We start from the raw sequence: 14581 nt of genomic DNA, 5'->3' as shown, positions 1-14581 counted from the left end.
TCCGGAAAGGTACGGACTCGATTAAATTCATTCTGGACTCTCTATGCCTTCTGTTCTATAAAGCATATGGAAACAGTCATTATGCATACAGCACATTCCTTCTCACCATACAAGTCAATGCCACGTTATCCCCGCGTATTGCACACAGTAGCCTATATGGAACAGATTCTGGAACAGCAGAGGGGGGAAGGGCAGAAATATACCACTTGACTTACACTTGGAACAGAATTGCTTTCTGGAATCCTTCCTGAAGGGTCTCGGCCCTAACTTGACCGAGCAGTCAGCAGCGAGACTCAGCAAGTGTATTGGAGTACTGAAGGAGATGATGGCGCACACAGACACAGAACTTCAGGTGTCAGGGCAAACAGGTGCCCATCACGTCCAGCACGATGACGACATATTTGTTCTGGTAGGCATCATCAAGGAAGTTCAACTATTTAAGCACCAGCCAGGCAGGGAATTTGCTGCATTCCCTGGCTTCAAGAGAAACCTCTTGTCAAAGCTCAGTTCCAGAGAGCTGTGGAATTGGATGAGGGCCAAAATTAAAGACTGGCGTAAAGTACCAATTTAAACATCAGTGTAGGATGGACACTGACTGTAAATAGTTCTCTTTTAATTTGTATATCTTTATTTAAAAATATTGTTATTCTGGTATTATTGTATGTTTTTAGATTTGTTTTATCAATGCAGAGTATTTACAATTATGAACAATGTTTCAGCAGTTAACATTATGTATTTACTCTGAGCTCTTCAGCAAAGAAAAAACAGATTCAGAGCTGCTCTCCAGAGAAGGAAGAGAGCACACTGCTTTTGTTGTCAGGGAGTGTCTGGCTGTGAAACATTCCTATTATTAAGTTGTCACTTGTATGTTGTTCTCCAGCTACCCAGGCATCCTCTTCAAGTTCAGCCTTTAGGTGGCAGAACACTCGCCCAACTACTTTTAATGTCCGGCAATATATGATGACCGGTGACATGCTCAGGCCCTTCTCCTTGACTTCCCCGACAATCAAGTCCAGACAGTCCAGGGAATCAGTGGTGACTCGTCTCAGGCCAAGTCGGATGTTGGTCCTATTGGGGCTCACAGTGATTGTAGTGGCAGAGTCCAAGTGCAGCTGTTTCTTTACTACCGCAATTGAGTGCAAATCTGCTGATGCGGTCAATGCCAACACTGGTGTACCTAAAACTCCAGTGGCTTAACTCCAGAGGGTTAAGCCAATTTTCTGTATTGCCTTGCATGAAAACGACTATTTGACACCGAAATGTCGACGATTGAACCTGTTTGTGGAATTTGGCAGCTTTAGAATGGAGCTCTGTATGGCTTTAACATTGCTCGCTTTGTGCATGGACTATTCTGTCCTCAAAACACCCCTAAAGCCATACAGAGCTCCATTCTAAAGCTGCCAAATTCCACAAACAGGCTCAATCGTCGACATTTCGGTGTCAAACACTCGTTTTCATGCTAGGCAATACAGAAAACAGGCTTAAAGTGTAAAATACCGAAATATTCCTTTAAGAAGACAAACATCACATAAGTAAAAATAAAAACAAGTAACAAGTAGTAAAGTATTATGTGTTGTCACAGGTGCATGCACCACATAATCAATGTACACACACACACACACACACACACACACACACACACACACACACACACACACACACAAACACACACACACATACAAGGAGTGATCCACTAGCAGTATGTGTGCATTGTTGTGACATTTTTAAAGGAACACTTCACCAATTTTTCATATTAAACTACGTTATTCGCTTAATTAAGACGAGTTGATACAGGTCTCTCACGTTTCAATGCGTGCACTCACTGGCTCTGGCGCGCGGCGCAACTTTGATAGCACTTAGCTAGCCCAATGCATTCATTAGGATCCAAACAGAGATGAAGTTAGAAGTGACCAAACACCTCCATGTTTCCCCTGTTAAAATACAGTTACACGAGTAGTCACACGACCAAGTATGGTGAGACAAAATAAAACGTGGGCCATTTCTAAGCAGGTAAAAGGGATAACTGTATTGTGTGGCGTAATAATATTGGGAGCACTCAGACTCTGCGCAGTAATATCCTCACTCCAAAGTGAAACTGAAAGTGCAAGAGTGAGGATATTACTGTGCCACACAACATACAGTAGTTATCCCTCTTACCTGCTTAGAAATGTGCCACGTTTATACTATAAATATTTTCATTGTTTCTTAAAAAACAATGTTTTCCAAAAAAAGCACTTTTTCTTGGCCAGATGTCAACTACCCATGTATTAACTCGTCTTAATTAGGGGAATAACATAATTTAATATGAAAAAACGGTGAAGTGTTCCTTTAAGTGTTTTTTCAATAAAGTTTTGACATTTTAACTCATAAGCCTGGTAATTACACAATACATTATAAGTCAAATGAACAAAGATGACATTGTAAAATATATTCCATTTATTATGTGACATCCCATATCATAACAAACATAGCCTACATTTCCCCCACTAGTCAATAGTGAAGCCAACCGTCATTCCTGAAAACTGCTGAAGACTAACCGTATTACCTCCGCCAAGGAGGTTGTGTTTTCATCGGCGTTTTGTTTGTCTGTCTGTTTGTCTGTTTGTTTGTCTGTCTGTTTGTCTGTTTGTTTGTTTGTCTGTCTGTCTGTTTGTTAGCAAGATAACTCAAAACGTTATGGATGGATTTTGATTATTAAAAGTCTGAAAGGAAGTAACTATTACATTTTGGGAGTGATCTGTATCACCGTTTGGATCCAGGAGGCGGTTATGTTTTCCCTTGGCAGAGGTCTGGGGCCTGTACGAAGGGAGCTCAACCTACCCAGATGTAACCCAGGGTTAATTTTGCTAAACCGGGGTTGACAAAACCTGGTTATCTTCATTGGTGTTAATCGGTACTACGACGCTGAGTAAGAAGTTGATTTGTTGAACTGAGGTTAACCTCATCGGAGTTGATGCGCGTTCACATAAAATGGGCGGGTTGCCGCGCAAATCACCACTTTTAATGATGACGCGGTCACGTTATTTTACGGATAAGGAATGCGCAATGATTATAAAAAGTTGCGAGGAATTAAAACCCACTCTACGACACAGAACAAATACGTCGGCAGCAAACAAAGCAAGACAAGGCTGTTGGCAACGTATTGCAGATCGGATATATGAAAGTAAAGTTTTATTTCATGTTCCTTAAATAGCCTATGTGTTACGGAGGATTAATAGCTTGCGGAATGTCTGAAATGTGTTGAAATAAATACATTTTGAGTTCATAAGAGTCCTACAGATGCAACACAATTCATGCCATGTAGATTAATAAGGATAATTTAATGTTTAGCCCCATTGACTGATTTAGTGTATGCCTATCCTGTGAACATTTTAGATGCAACGGCAGTGCCACTGGCAGCAGGTGAACATTCAGGTTAATAGGCCTTGTTATAGCTTGTATTATTATTTCTTAATTATGAAAATATGTTATAGGCCTATTGCCTATGCTTAGCCTCCACTTTGCCTTGATCAGCTGACAAATGCAGCAAATTCCCTCAGCTGAGAATGTATATCTTTCGTAGAGAATATTCTACAAATGGAGAAAGATCGGCGGTCTTTAAAAACCCTCGCCTTGCGAAGAGAGCCGCTTACAATTTAATCTCCCAGGTAACCTACATCGACATTGTGGGGTGGTACTTCGCCTATAAAGGGTGTGATTAACCGCAAATCTCGGGCTAACCAAGAACATAACCTGCTCGGAGCAGGTTTGAGATGCAGCGTAAATTGCCATGGCAGCATACCCAGCTAAGCCAGTAACCCCGCTTCGTAGTACAGGCCCCTGCTCTCTCTGAGTGCTTTTCTAGTTTAACCTGGGATAGCCACTTCCTGTTCCAACATGACTGTGCACCAGTGCACAAAGCAAGATCCATAAAGACCTGGATGACAGAGTTTGGTGTGGATGAACTTGACTGGCCTGTAGAGAGGCCTGGCCTCAAGCCAACACCTTTGGGATGAATGCTTCCACAGCAGAAGAGAGATATACTAAGATTGGTGTATTACAGTTTGTGCCACCGACTACCAAGACGGGCTGGCATGGAGTGAGATCAGATAGAGACTAGGGCTATGTCTCATTCCTCCTACTCTACCCTTCGAACACTTAATTTTAAGTAGGTAGTGTAGATAACACAAAAAGTCAGTGCACTGAAGGTACCCGGATGACCCCCTAAAAACGGTCAAAAAGTTCAGTGTGGATACATGGACCCTACTCCCACTAAATGGACGCCATCTTGACTAAAAAGCGGAAGGGGAGGGACCAGGGACGTCTTGGAGGTTTTTCAAATTTGAGAACAATGGCGGACAATTCAGCCGAGCCTGTGTCGTTGCAGCTCCGGTTGTCTCTGCTGTCATGTTTAAATGTAAGCAATGGTGGTAAAACGAGACATTGTACTGTTGTCTAATGCATCACTTACATGTCCCTCACTGACTGAAGCCGACATAATTATTTGGCGAGTTAATTAGCCTAAAAGTTACAGGTTAATGCTACCTAGCTACCTAGCATGTTAAAGCCAGCCAGCCAGCCACTGGGGATGAGCACGTTATACATGTTAACTCTATGGTATTACAGCAGAAAAACGAAACGTTAACTGTCGTCTAATGCATTTATTACATGCCATCACTAACTAAAGCCAACAATCATTGGGAGAGTTAACATAACCTTACATGTTAATGCTACCTAGCTACCTAGCACGTCACGTTTGTAACGTTCATTCCGCCTGTCATTTCCTGTAAGTGTGTTAACGAAAGTGTTCATTTTGGGACAATACTAATCATTGAAAGTGCATGGGCATTACGGCAGTAAGTGGTCAGTGCACTGACGAAAGTAGGCGGAATGAGATATAGCCTAGAAGTACTTCTGCACTAGTGGGACACACTACATACGGCAATCCCTGAAGCAGCTCTGAAGTACTGTGGGAGAGGGGATAGGCAACACACATTATTTGTAGTCAATGTGTAATTATTAACATTGGAAACAGTCAACTACTGCATTTTATGTGATCTTCCCTGAAATGTTTGCACCGTAAGTATTCACTTGTTAGTGGAAAGAGGATTACACATGATGACTGAAATTGGCAAACAAAAACAGAATCTTCCTATCTATGCATCTGTTTCTGCTATGTTGTTTTCAACTGCTAAATTAGTTTCTTTAAAAAAAATAACATCAGACCTAGAGAGACATGAGAGTTAAGGCTCAACTCAACACAAGACAACCCGTAGTGATATCAACACAAACGTTATTAGGTTTTAACACTAGGTGCCTTTAGGTTAACTAAATCAACTCTCTGAAATGGCCTTACATAAAATGGTGGCCACAACATAAAGGAATACTGACCCAGGTTGTGTGTTCTTTCCACAGTCCCCCTAACATGCATAAATTAGAGTAAACTTAACACAGTTAATAAAACAATAAATATCTGTCAAATAGCCTACAGTATTTACACACCACCTGAGCTTGAGTCCTTATCTGTCTCATCCACTAAGTGTGGAACACAGGATATCTATCAGATGCCCTTTAAAATACAGTACATACAACATCTGTTGACCTAATTTACGACAAAAAGTTAACTGATGAAGCACCAATACATCTTTTGAGATTGTGAACATGTGTGTATGTATGGCATGTAAATGTATCTTTGCTGTAAATGCAAAACTTTTGGTCCCTGTGGCTGACACACAGCCGATGCAGATCGGGTGTACTCAGCCCTGGTCCTGGTCATTCTGTGGTCGAGTGTTGGTGGTAGTGCAATCTGTACTAACTGGAGTCGCTGGTCTTGTTCTAGAGGAAACTGAGTTTTGCGGAGGTGTAGGTGGCGGCAGGGAGTGTGTCTGTGCTCAGTGGATTCGTGGACAGGAAATCGAGCGAGTCTCCCAGCTTCCTCTTAGGCTGGAAGCAAGGTCCTGCATCCAACTCGGGTGAAAGGTTGGAGGCGAAAGGGCATTGTGAGGTGGACAGCAACTGTGTATCAAGGGCCTGTAGGAAGGAGGGAATGGGAGGAGGTCAAAGGTCAGGTTTGCCTAACTCACACTTAAATTGACTGTATGCTTGACTCTTGCTCAAATGGGCAAATATGTAAAATCTATTCCAGTCTAAGAGGAAGCATAATACAAAGTCCACAGAAGATGAAACCCACATTTTTAGTTTAAATGTCATACTGTATGTGAAATGGCAGATTTGTATTTGCAGCAGGTTTGGCCATACACAGATTTGTGCAAGAATAATTTGGTGCACAGATTGATCCAGTGCTTGTATGTACACCACAAAAGCTGTGATGAAAGGCAGGGTAAGACCTCAATTACACAATTTAATCCAAATAAACATCATCTCCACTGTGTCCGACAGACTTAATCTGAAAATAGGAGAAAGCAGCAGTGATATGATCAGTAAAGAATAGCAAGGTCTCAGGCTGCATGCAGTTCTGTGTACTTTTAAGCCCGTCGCCCACCGGACACGTACGCGGCGCGCCGTGACAATAAACAAATTAGAGCTCCATTGTTTTCAATAGAGCAAAGCCCACTGGAAACGTCTGCCGCGCAGCAGCCGCAGAAACTATATTCTAAAATCCTGCGCGTCAAGCCCAGACCGCCGAACACTGCTGAACGGCGAGTCCGGTGGGCGCCAGGCTTTAAAGTCTATCCCAAGTCCCAAGGACGTCCCAGACAACAAACAAATTATATCATCACAGGTTCACTTCAGTCCAACCTTCTGCTATTTCACTTTTTCACACACTGACAATTCATCGATCCCTCTTTTTGGTCAATCAAAGAAGTTTTTTTTTTCATGATGGACATTGAGCATGCGAGCGGGATGGAGGGGGCAAACAAACACATCCTGTTGCAAAATGAGCAGAGAGGTGGCTATCGGCCAGTGCCACATTCAGATCTCAGCGTGAACTGCACTCCAGTGCCTGTGTGTAAACAATCCATCTGAAATGATCTGCCACTCAGCCAAATCAGCGGCGTCTAGGGGCACTGCCCGCATTGCAACACTGAGAGGTTTGGGGTCTTAACACTGTGAGGGCAGAGGGGTCAAGAGGGCCTGAGTGGTGAGTGCCTGAGTGCTAAAGGGATCTGGGGGCCCTATGGTCAGTGCTAAAGGGATCTGGGGCCCTATGGTCAGTGCTAAAGGGATCTGGGGGCCTATGGTCAGTGCTAAAGGGATCTGGGGCCCTATGGTCAGGGCTAAAGGGATCTGGGGGGCCTATGGTCAGTGCTAAAGGGATCTGGGGGGCCTATGGTCAGGGCTAAAGGGATCTGGGGGCCCTATGGTAGGGCTAAAGGGATCTGGGGGCCCTATGGTAGCGCTAAAGGGATCTGGGGGCCCTATGGGCAGTGCTAAAGGGATCTGAGGGCCCTATGGCGCTAAAGGGATCTGGGGGGCCTATGGTAGGGCTAAAGAGATCTGGGGGCCCTATGGTAGCGCTAAAGGGATCTGGGGGCCCTATGGGCAGTGCTAAAGGGATCTGAGGGCCCTCTGGCGCTAAAGGGATCTGGGGGCCCTAATAACTAGAAGACAGCAGTGGGTTGCACCAGCTGAACGTAAGTTCCATCTTAGCTTAGTTCTAACGTAAACTGGCACTACGTTGAAGTTTACGAGCTACTAAAATATAACGGGTTGCACCACGCAAATAGTTTCAACGTAACACTAAGTTATGACTTAAATTACACACTAACTTACACCCCCCTTTCCCTAGGTGTAAGTCCCATCGTAACTCATTTGTTAACATGGTTTTCTCATTTAAATGGTGGAAATGTTAAGTATAAGTCGAGAAGAGTTACATACACGACCAATTACACACGTTTAATTTACTTGAGCAGTGTTTGAATCATGTTTTCACTGGAAATCGTAGGTGGACCTAGCGTACAACAACCTATCTTTTACTGTCTATGACAACAACTAACCTAGCCTAGCCTACCTATCGTTAACGTTACTACACAAAGCACACATTTCATTGCTGTTGACTGAGCTGTTATTCTTTTTTAGTCATATTAGAGAGAATTACCGTTACCTTAGGCCAACAGTGGTGGCTGAAATATTCCCAAAGCACATACAACAAAATAAAGTCTGTTATTTAAAAATACAGTGTTATTTTATTCCATACAACAAAGTAATTGTGGGACGTCAAACTTAAATGCGGCTTGCTTTATCTTACTGTCTATGATCATACAACGTTACCGCGAACATTACGTTTTCAACGCAAGTGCTGTGAATCTGTGACACTTTCTTCATTAGTGATATTGATTGGTTGTCAATGGTAAAAACGTCATTCTATGCGACAATATTTTGATTTAGTAGCTACTAACTACGGCGTAACTTAACTAGAATGGTGCAACAGAAAAAGAACGCAGCGCTAGTTTAAAACTAGTTAGTTTGAACGTAAGGTTTAAGACACAACTTGCACCTAAACTTACGATTGACCTTACGTTCAGCTGGTGCAACCCACTGCAGGTCTGTTTTTAACAGATAGACTTTGCCAGAGTCTAATTTAGCAAACCAGTGATAGTGATCCTTCTCAAACACCCAGAGCTGTTGCCACTCTTTGGAGATTCTAAAGATGCTCAAGGGATCTGGGGGCCCTATGGTAGCACTAAAGGGATCTGGGGGCCCTATGGTAGCGCTAAAGGGATCTGAGGATCTGGGGGCCCTATGAGTAGCTCACGCTGGAGGCAGCAGAGGCCTTTTGGCCAGCTACAGTAGTACTGTGCACACTCAAGGCCCTGATGTTCAACCTCCTTTGAAGATCTTAGGCATTGCACTGCGTGCACGCCCAAGTTTGATGCTCCCTGGCAGTCCATTGCCCTACCCCACTGGCACCACTGCTGCGGTGCTTAATCTGGTGTTGCTTGTAGCCAAGGACAGACTGTTATTACAGACGTGTGTGTGTGTGTATTTTTTATTAGATCAGACGTCATCACACATATGGAAAGCCTGGACTTACTGAAAGATCATAGTGAAATTAAAAGATTGTTATCTATAATGTTGCCCATGCTACCCAGCCAGGTTCAACTATGGATGTTCAATGGACGGGGAGGGCAAAGCCATCTTTTATACCATTTTTTAGAGGTTTGTCTACAATTTTGTACAACATCTTAGTCTGTATAAATAGTGGGAGTGAAAATCATAAAATAAGAAAGAGGCTGTAAAAAGAGGAATGTAAAGAACTGACTTAAATAATCTAATTGCAGATCAGAGAGAGAAGAGCAGAAACCAAAAATCAGCTTACTGGAGGTCTGTGTGTGAAGTCATCAATCAGCGCACTCCTTGGCACAGGTGGTAGACATTCCTACAATAATGTGGAGGGTTTAGACAAGATAACCACTGTTTAGTCATTCAAAAGACATCATTATTTTCATAAATATCCCAAATATTACTACATTATATTGTTGCAACACAGCTATTTAATGTAAGAGTAACCCCATCAATGCCCTCTCAGAATGATCCTATGATATTCCCATGGGACACCATAACACACCATGGGGCACCACACACCATGGGGCGCCCTAATGCACACACCATGGGTATGTGTATGTGTGGTGTGAGGATCCGTCATGGTCATATCCATAAGTTGATCGATAGATAATGATGATAATAATAAATAAAGAATTCATAATTTAATAAAACATAATTTCAGTTTAATTGTGTTCAAGAGTCTTATTGCTGAAAGGTCGAAGCTGTAAGACAAAGTGTTGAGCACCTGCAGCGACGCACAACAAGTCTGCTTGTAAATGGGTTATCAGCTTTATTGCTATTATTTCCCAAGTTACTGGTTAAAGAGGAACTATGCAGGATTGGCGATTTCATCTCTGGTTTCGGTTTCGTTTTTCGTTTTTGCTCGTTTTATGCTTGCATATTTCTCTGCAGAGCTTCCCTGACAGCTTTAGCGTGTATATTTATACATATATAGGCTCTATATAAGTATATAAATTGCAAGCGTGGTTCTTCTTGTTCCTTACGCGTCTCAGACTTCCAGATGTAAACAAGGAGCGATCGTCGCCTGCAGAAACTGCAAGGTTGCAATAGCGGATAGGGACACTGGGGGCGGGAGGAAATATGACTGTTTTCGATGAAACTGGTCAGTCAAGCAAACAACGATTTCTGAGCGATTTTATGACTATGAAAAAGTTGCATAGGGTCTCTTTAAGGAGCTGGGCTAGTATGTAGTAGTCTGATAAATTGTGGGTTCAATTCCCATCTTCTACCATTGTGCCCTAGACCAAGGCATTGTACCCCAAGTAGCTCCAGGGACAATGACCCGTGTAATATAACTGACATAGTAAGTTGCTCTGGATAGAAGATTCTGCTAATATAATGATAACAATAATAATAAAATGAGTAAATGTACACATAATGTAATGAATGAATAGAAAAGCACTTGCATCCATATTGTCTACCTACATTGTACGGGGGTGGGCTGTGGTCGAGGGTGCTGGGCACTTTAGCGGTGCGGCTGCTTCTTCTACAGCAGCACTTGCACACACAGCAGCAGAGCACAAAAAAGATGAAGAGCATGAGACCAAGTGTTAGATGTAAATAGTGGAAGGATGGAGGGTTTTCTACAAAAGAAAAAAAAGCATAACATAATTATGAGATAAACAGAATGATGCTATTATTATGATGTTGACATTATTCCTGTTCAGTTTCAGTATATCACAGAACATATTTGATGCCACTATTAAATCTCTGTATTAGGAGAATTGCTAGTCATTTGTTTTGTTGACTGTGAATGTGTGGTTGTCAATACTGCATGTACGTTGTCAACACTGAGATGTACGTGCCGTATGCTTCGTCTTCATCATATTGTTCATGTTCATGTTCATGTTCATGTTCTACATCTGGGAAGCGAGGAGGGGTCTTCTCACTGGCTGGAATAGTATGACATGGGACAGAGCTGTGAGAGAAGTAGCAGCATTGGAAATGGTTCAGGTGCAATAGACTGGGCCTTACCTGCAATCGTCATACTCTCCAACTCCGCACTAATAACCAGAGAGCCATTTATGTCTCGGACCTTGTAGGTTCCTGCATCGCCTGATCTGACGTCACGGATCTGGATCTTAGAACCCAGGGGCTGATTCTGCAGTGAGAACCGACCATTAAACAAGTGGAACGTGTCCAGGCTCTCTCTGCCCTCCTGGTAAAGCACGTGCTCCATGCCTGAGCGGTCTGTGAATCTGATGGATGCCGTGCCTGCTGGGATGGGCAAGAGATACGTCAAAGACTTCTCTTCTCCTATGATGGCTTGGAGAGTCCTTGCTGACGGAGGATGAAGAGGTTCATGAAACAAGAGAAAAGATAAAGACATAAACACAATAAAAATCATTCTTAATTACAATGTTGTTAAACTACAGTAATAGCTCCCTCTTTTTATTATTGCGATGACCTCTAATTTTTGGATTCTTTTTTTATTCCCCCTGCTTGTGCACCAATCACAGTGTCCTGAGTCTGCTGACGTACCAATCACAGTGACCTGGGTCTTCCGTAGCTCCACCCCACTGTGAGTGCGTGCCGTATAGTTGCCCTCATGGTACGGGGTGGCGGTGTTTATAGACCACCGGTCCTTGACCTGTCCAGTTCGTCCTCTTCTCCACACTACTTGTGGGACAGAAGGCGTCCGAGAGGATGAGAACTCCAGCACAACGGCTCGTCTCGGTGGGAAGATCTCAATCGTGTCTCCGTAGTACACATTCATATGCTCAGAGCAGTCTGAGACAGCCGAGGGAAACAGAGGAGACAGCACACAACAGAAAAAACATAAGTCTTGGGATTCCACTGCCATGTTTAATCTTCTAGTCTAAAATGACTTGAAAACACAGTATTTAAGTGAAAAATTGAGTATTGTCACCTTTCAGCACAAGTTTAAGAAAGTCATTTAACTGTGTGGAATCGTGATGTGACCATGAAAAAGTCCCCTGGTCTCTGTCTGTCAATTCTGAAATGAAGATGGTTTCATCCTTGTACTGATAGTGTGGGTCCAGGGACTGGAAAAGGTTTCCATAAACAGAGATGCGTGTACGCGTGCGTGCACACACAGACACACACGCATGCATGTGCGCGCACACACACACACACGCCATGTTAAGTTAGCTTGAATGCTTCGAATGAAAGATAGATTTAAACAGTCATCTCCCAATATTAAATATAGCATTTCACACCTGAGTCCTATTCATCACCATCAGCATTTTAGCCCCAGGGGTGGTGGTGGTGATGGGGGTGAAATATATGCCAGCAAGGAGAGGCACACGGGACATGATGGGGGCTGGAATGTTGAACTTCTTTCCAGAGCAGAATTCAAACACCTTCAGCCCATCTGTGAACGAGAGCATGAGAAAAGATAACGGAATATCTGTTGAACATGCACTTAGTTTATCAAGCGCTTCTTAAGGGTTATGGTTTGTATTGTTTATTTTCGTTAGGCCATTGATTGAATTGACATTGATGTTTATTAGTGCTATTCTCTTTAGATATATACGCCATTCTTATTGTTGCTATTGATTGAATGGGCTTTCGTGATTATTTTCTATTCTCCTTTACTTTTCATAGTTTATTATCATTATATTGATTGAATTGACATTGTTGTAAATTGCTATCCCCCCAAATGTGTTCTGACCAACTTTTTAAATTGTTCACTTGTTTTGATTTGTATGTCGCAAATTTGGACAAAAGCGTCTGCCAAATCATAACCAACCAAATACACAATAAAGATCTCCTCTTCAAGAGGTTGGGGATGTGTGTTCATTGATTCAGCAGGCTAGTTTGATGTCACGCAACGAGATATTGGGATGGAATGTAGGCTACTGTGTGTCTCATTGCGTGACATAAAAATAACCTGTTCATCATGAGTAGCTAGGCTGCTAGCCTTCTACTCACCCGAGATGGGAAGAGCTCCGATCAGCAGAAGTAACCAGAACATTGCCTAGATAAACCAAAAAGAACATAATTGAAAATAATGCGTTTCATTTACGCAACAACAACAGCATTGTTCTATGCGCCACAAAGTCTCCCCTGTCTTCTTCGGAGGACAAAGTCACAACGTAGGCTAACGTTGTTTTCTGTTATTATCATAAAACTAAGTTACATCTAGCCTAAGCAAGTAGGCCTAGGCTACTTTTGCCACGAACAAATGCAATCATGACCTTACCTGTATTGTTTTTAACTCCTAAATACTTTTACAACTTCGTTTAGCCTACTTAGGGGGAGGTTCTATTAATGACAGACAGTTTTAGGGGGTAGCCTGAGTGTTCGTGACGAAAGGAGATGTGCGTTCATGCGGCTGGAAAGTGGGAAGATTCCCACTTTTAAACTCTCCACTTTCGAAGTGAGAGCGTTCACTATGTTGAGTGACGTCAAAACAGTCTCCTGGCAGCATAGACTGTATAAATATTATATGTATGCCTGGGAGCTCCCAAAGCCTCCATTTCAAACTGGGAAGTTCGCAGTTCAGGTGTGTCGTGCACCCCCCTAAACTCTAGAATTCTCCCACTTCCCAGTTAGGCTACTCATGAACGCACCATCAGACCCTTGGAATGTGGGCATGTAGCCTATGTGGGCTTGATGAGAAGGAGGAATAAGAACAGCCTTACTAATTCATTTATTTCAAGTAATTTATTTATTAACAAGTGTTGCTACGCATATTTGTTTGTTTAATGATAGGATATCTTGATCTTGTTTCTATTATTATTATTATTATTATATGTTTTATCATTTGTTAATAGCCTATGCTTGCTGCTTGTTTTGTATGCCTTGGTGTGTCTAGGTTCCTTGCGTCCATTCTGAGTTGGGAAAGTCGGTCTTTGTTATCTTTGGAATTAGCTGCCATATTAATTTAAGAGCCATTAATGCAAAACATTAGTCCTATAGTCTAGCGCCATGATCCTTTACCCAATGGTCATGAAACAGTGGAGTTGTCCTCACACTTGTATGGATGTAGGTGCAGGATAAGGATAAAAAATTATAAGGGGAGACCTCTGGGGCAACGCCAAAGATGGCAATCATGTGCTTGGTGTGATGTTTGGTCACATCTGAGATCATGATGAATGTGCAAATATGACTAAAAGAGGGCAAATTATTGATATAATAAAGGGGTGTCAAGGCATATTTCACAGGTGGGATTTATTTGAGGGTTTAAAAGCCTTGGTGGGGGACTTAAAATATTCTCTCTGTTCTTGTCAGGTTTCCAATAAAGCCTAGGCCAGCCTAGACCTTCAATTTCCATTCATCATTCATTCACTCATCATTCATTCCATTTCTTTTCATTTCATTTAAATTATAGGCCTACAAGGCAGATATTGGTCTTCCACTGGTCATCCAGAGCTGGGCCAGAATGCTGATGCTGGAATTTGGTTGCACTTTTATTTGATAAATACTGACGAGGAATATAGAAGTAGCCTACAGATCTGTTATCTGAAGAATCTTAGATATTTTCCATGGTGATACAACGGTTGTGGTTGTTGTTATTGCGTGTTTGAATGTTGTTTGGTAACTCCAATTTGAGTCCAAATCTGTAACAAATCAGGAGATCCACCAGAATGAACAATAGTCTATCTTATGT

The 14581-nt window shown here is 42.4% G+C and overlaps 1 protein-coding gene across 1 annotated transcript; it reads right to left on the bottom strand.

Annotated features, from left to right (window-relative positions):
• Positions 1 to 2418: 2418 nt before the first annotated feature.
• On the bottom strand, positions 2419 to 13286 carry LOC134095598 (uncharacterized). The gene is made up of 10 exons (XM_062549223.1): positions 13172 to 13286; positions 12901 to 12946; positions 12186 to 12340; positions 11876 to 12011; positions 11488 to 11736; positions 10981 to 11286; positions 10812 to 10898; positions 10432 to 10589; positions 9260 to 9319; positions 2419 to 6009 (listed from the first exon to the last, which is right to left on the bottom strand). The coding sequence occupies exons 2-10, from the start codon at positions 12941 to 12943 to the stop codon at positions 5815 to 5817; spliced, it is 1389 nt and encodes a 462-aa protein (XP_062405207.1). The 5' UTR covers positions 12944 to 12946; positions 13172 to 13286; the 3' UTR covers positions 2419 to 5814.
• Positions 13287 to 14581: the final 1295 nt, after the last annotated feature.

The sequence above is a fragment of the Sardina pilchardus genome, chromosome 11 (genome assembly GCF_963854185.1).
Source record: "Sardina pilchardus chromosome 11, fSarPil1.1, whole genome shotgun sequence".
Classification (NCBI taxonomy): Eukaryota; Metazoa; Chordata; class Actinopteri; order Clupeiformes; family Clupeidae; genus Sardina; species Sardina pilchardus.
The sequence above is the reverse complement of the archived record's forward strand: the minus strand, read 5'-3'. Positions and strand labels throughout refer to the sequence as shown.

Coding starts and splice junctions, on each gene's coding strand:
- LOC134095598 (XM_062549223.1), bottom strand. CDS start 12,943: ATGTTCTGGTTACTTCTGCTGATCGGAGCTCTTCCCATCTCGG. Junction 12,012..12,185: donor TGGTGATGAATAGGACTCAG/GTGTGAAATGCT, acceptor AACCTTTTCCAG/TCCCTGGACCCACACTATCA. Junction 9,320..10,431: donor ACAGCCCACCCCCGTACAAT/GTAGGTAGACAA, acceptor ACATTATTGTAG/GAATGTCTACCACCTGTGCC.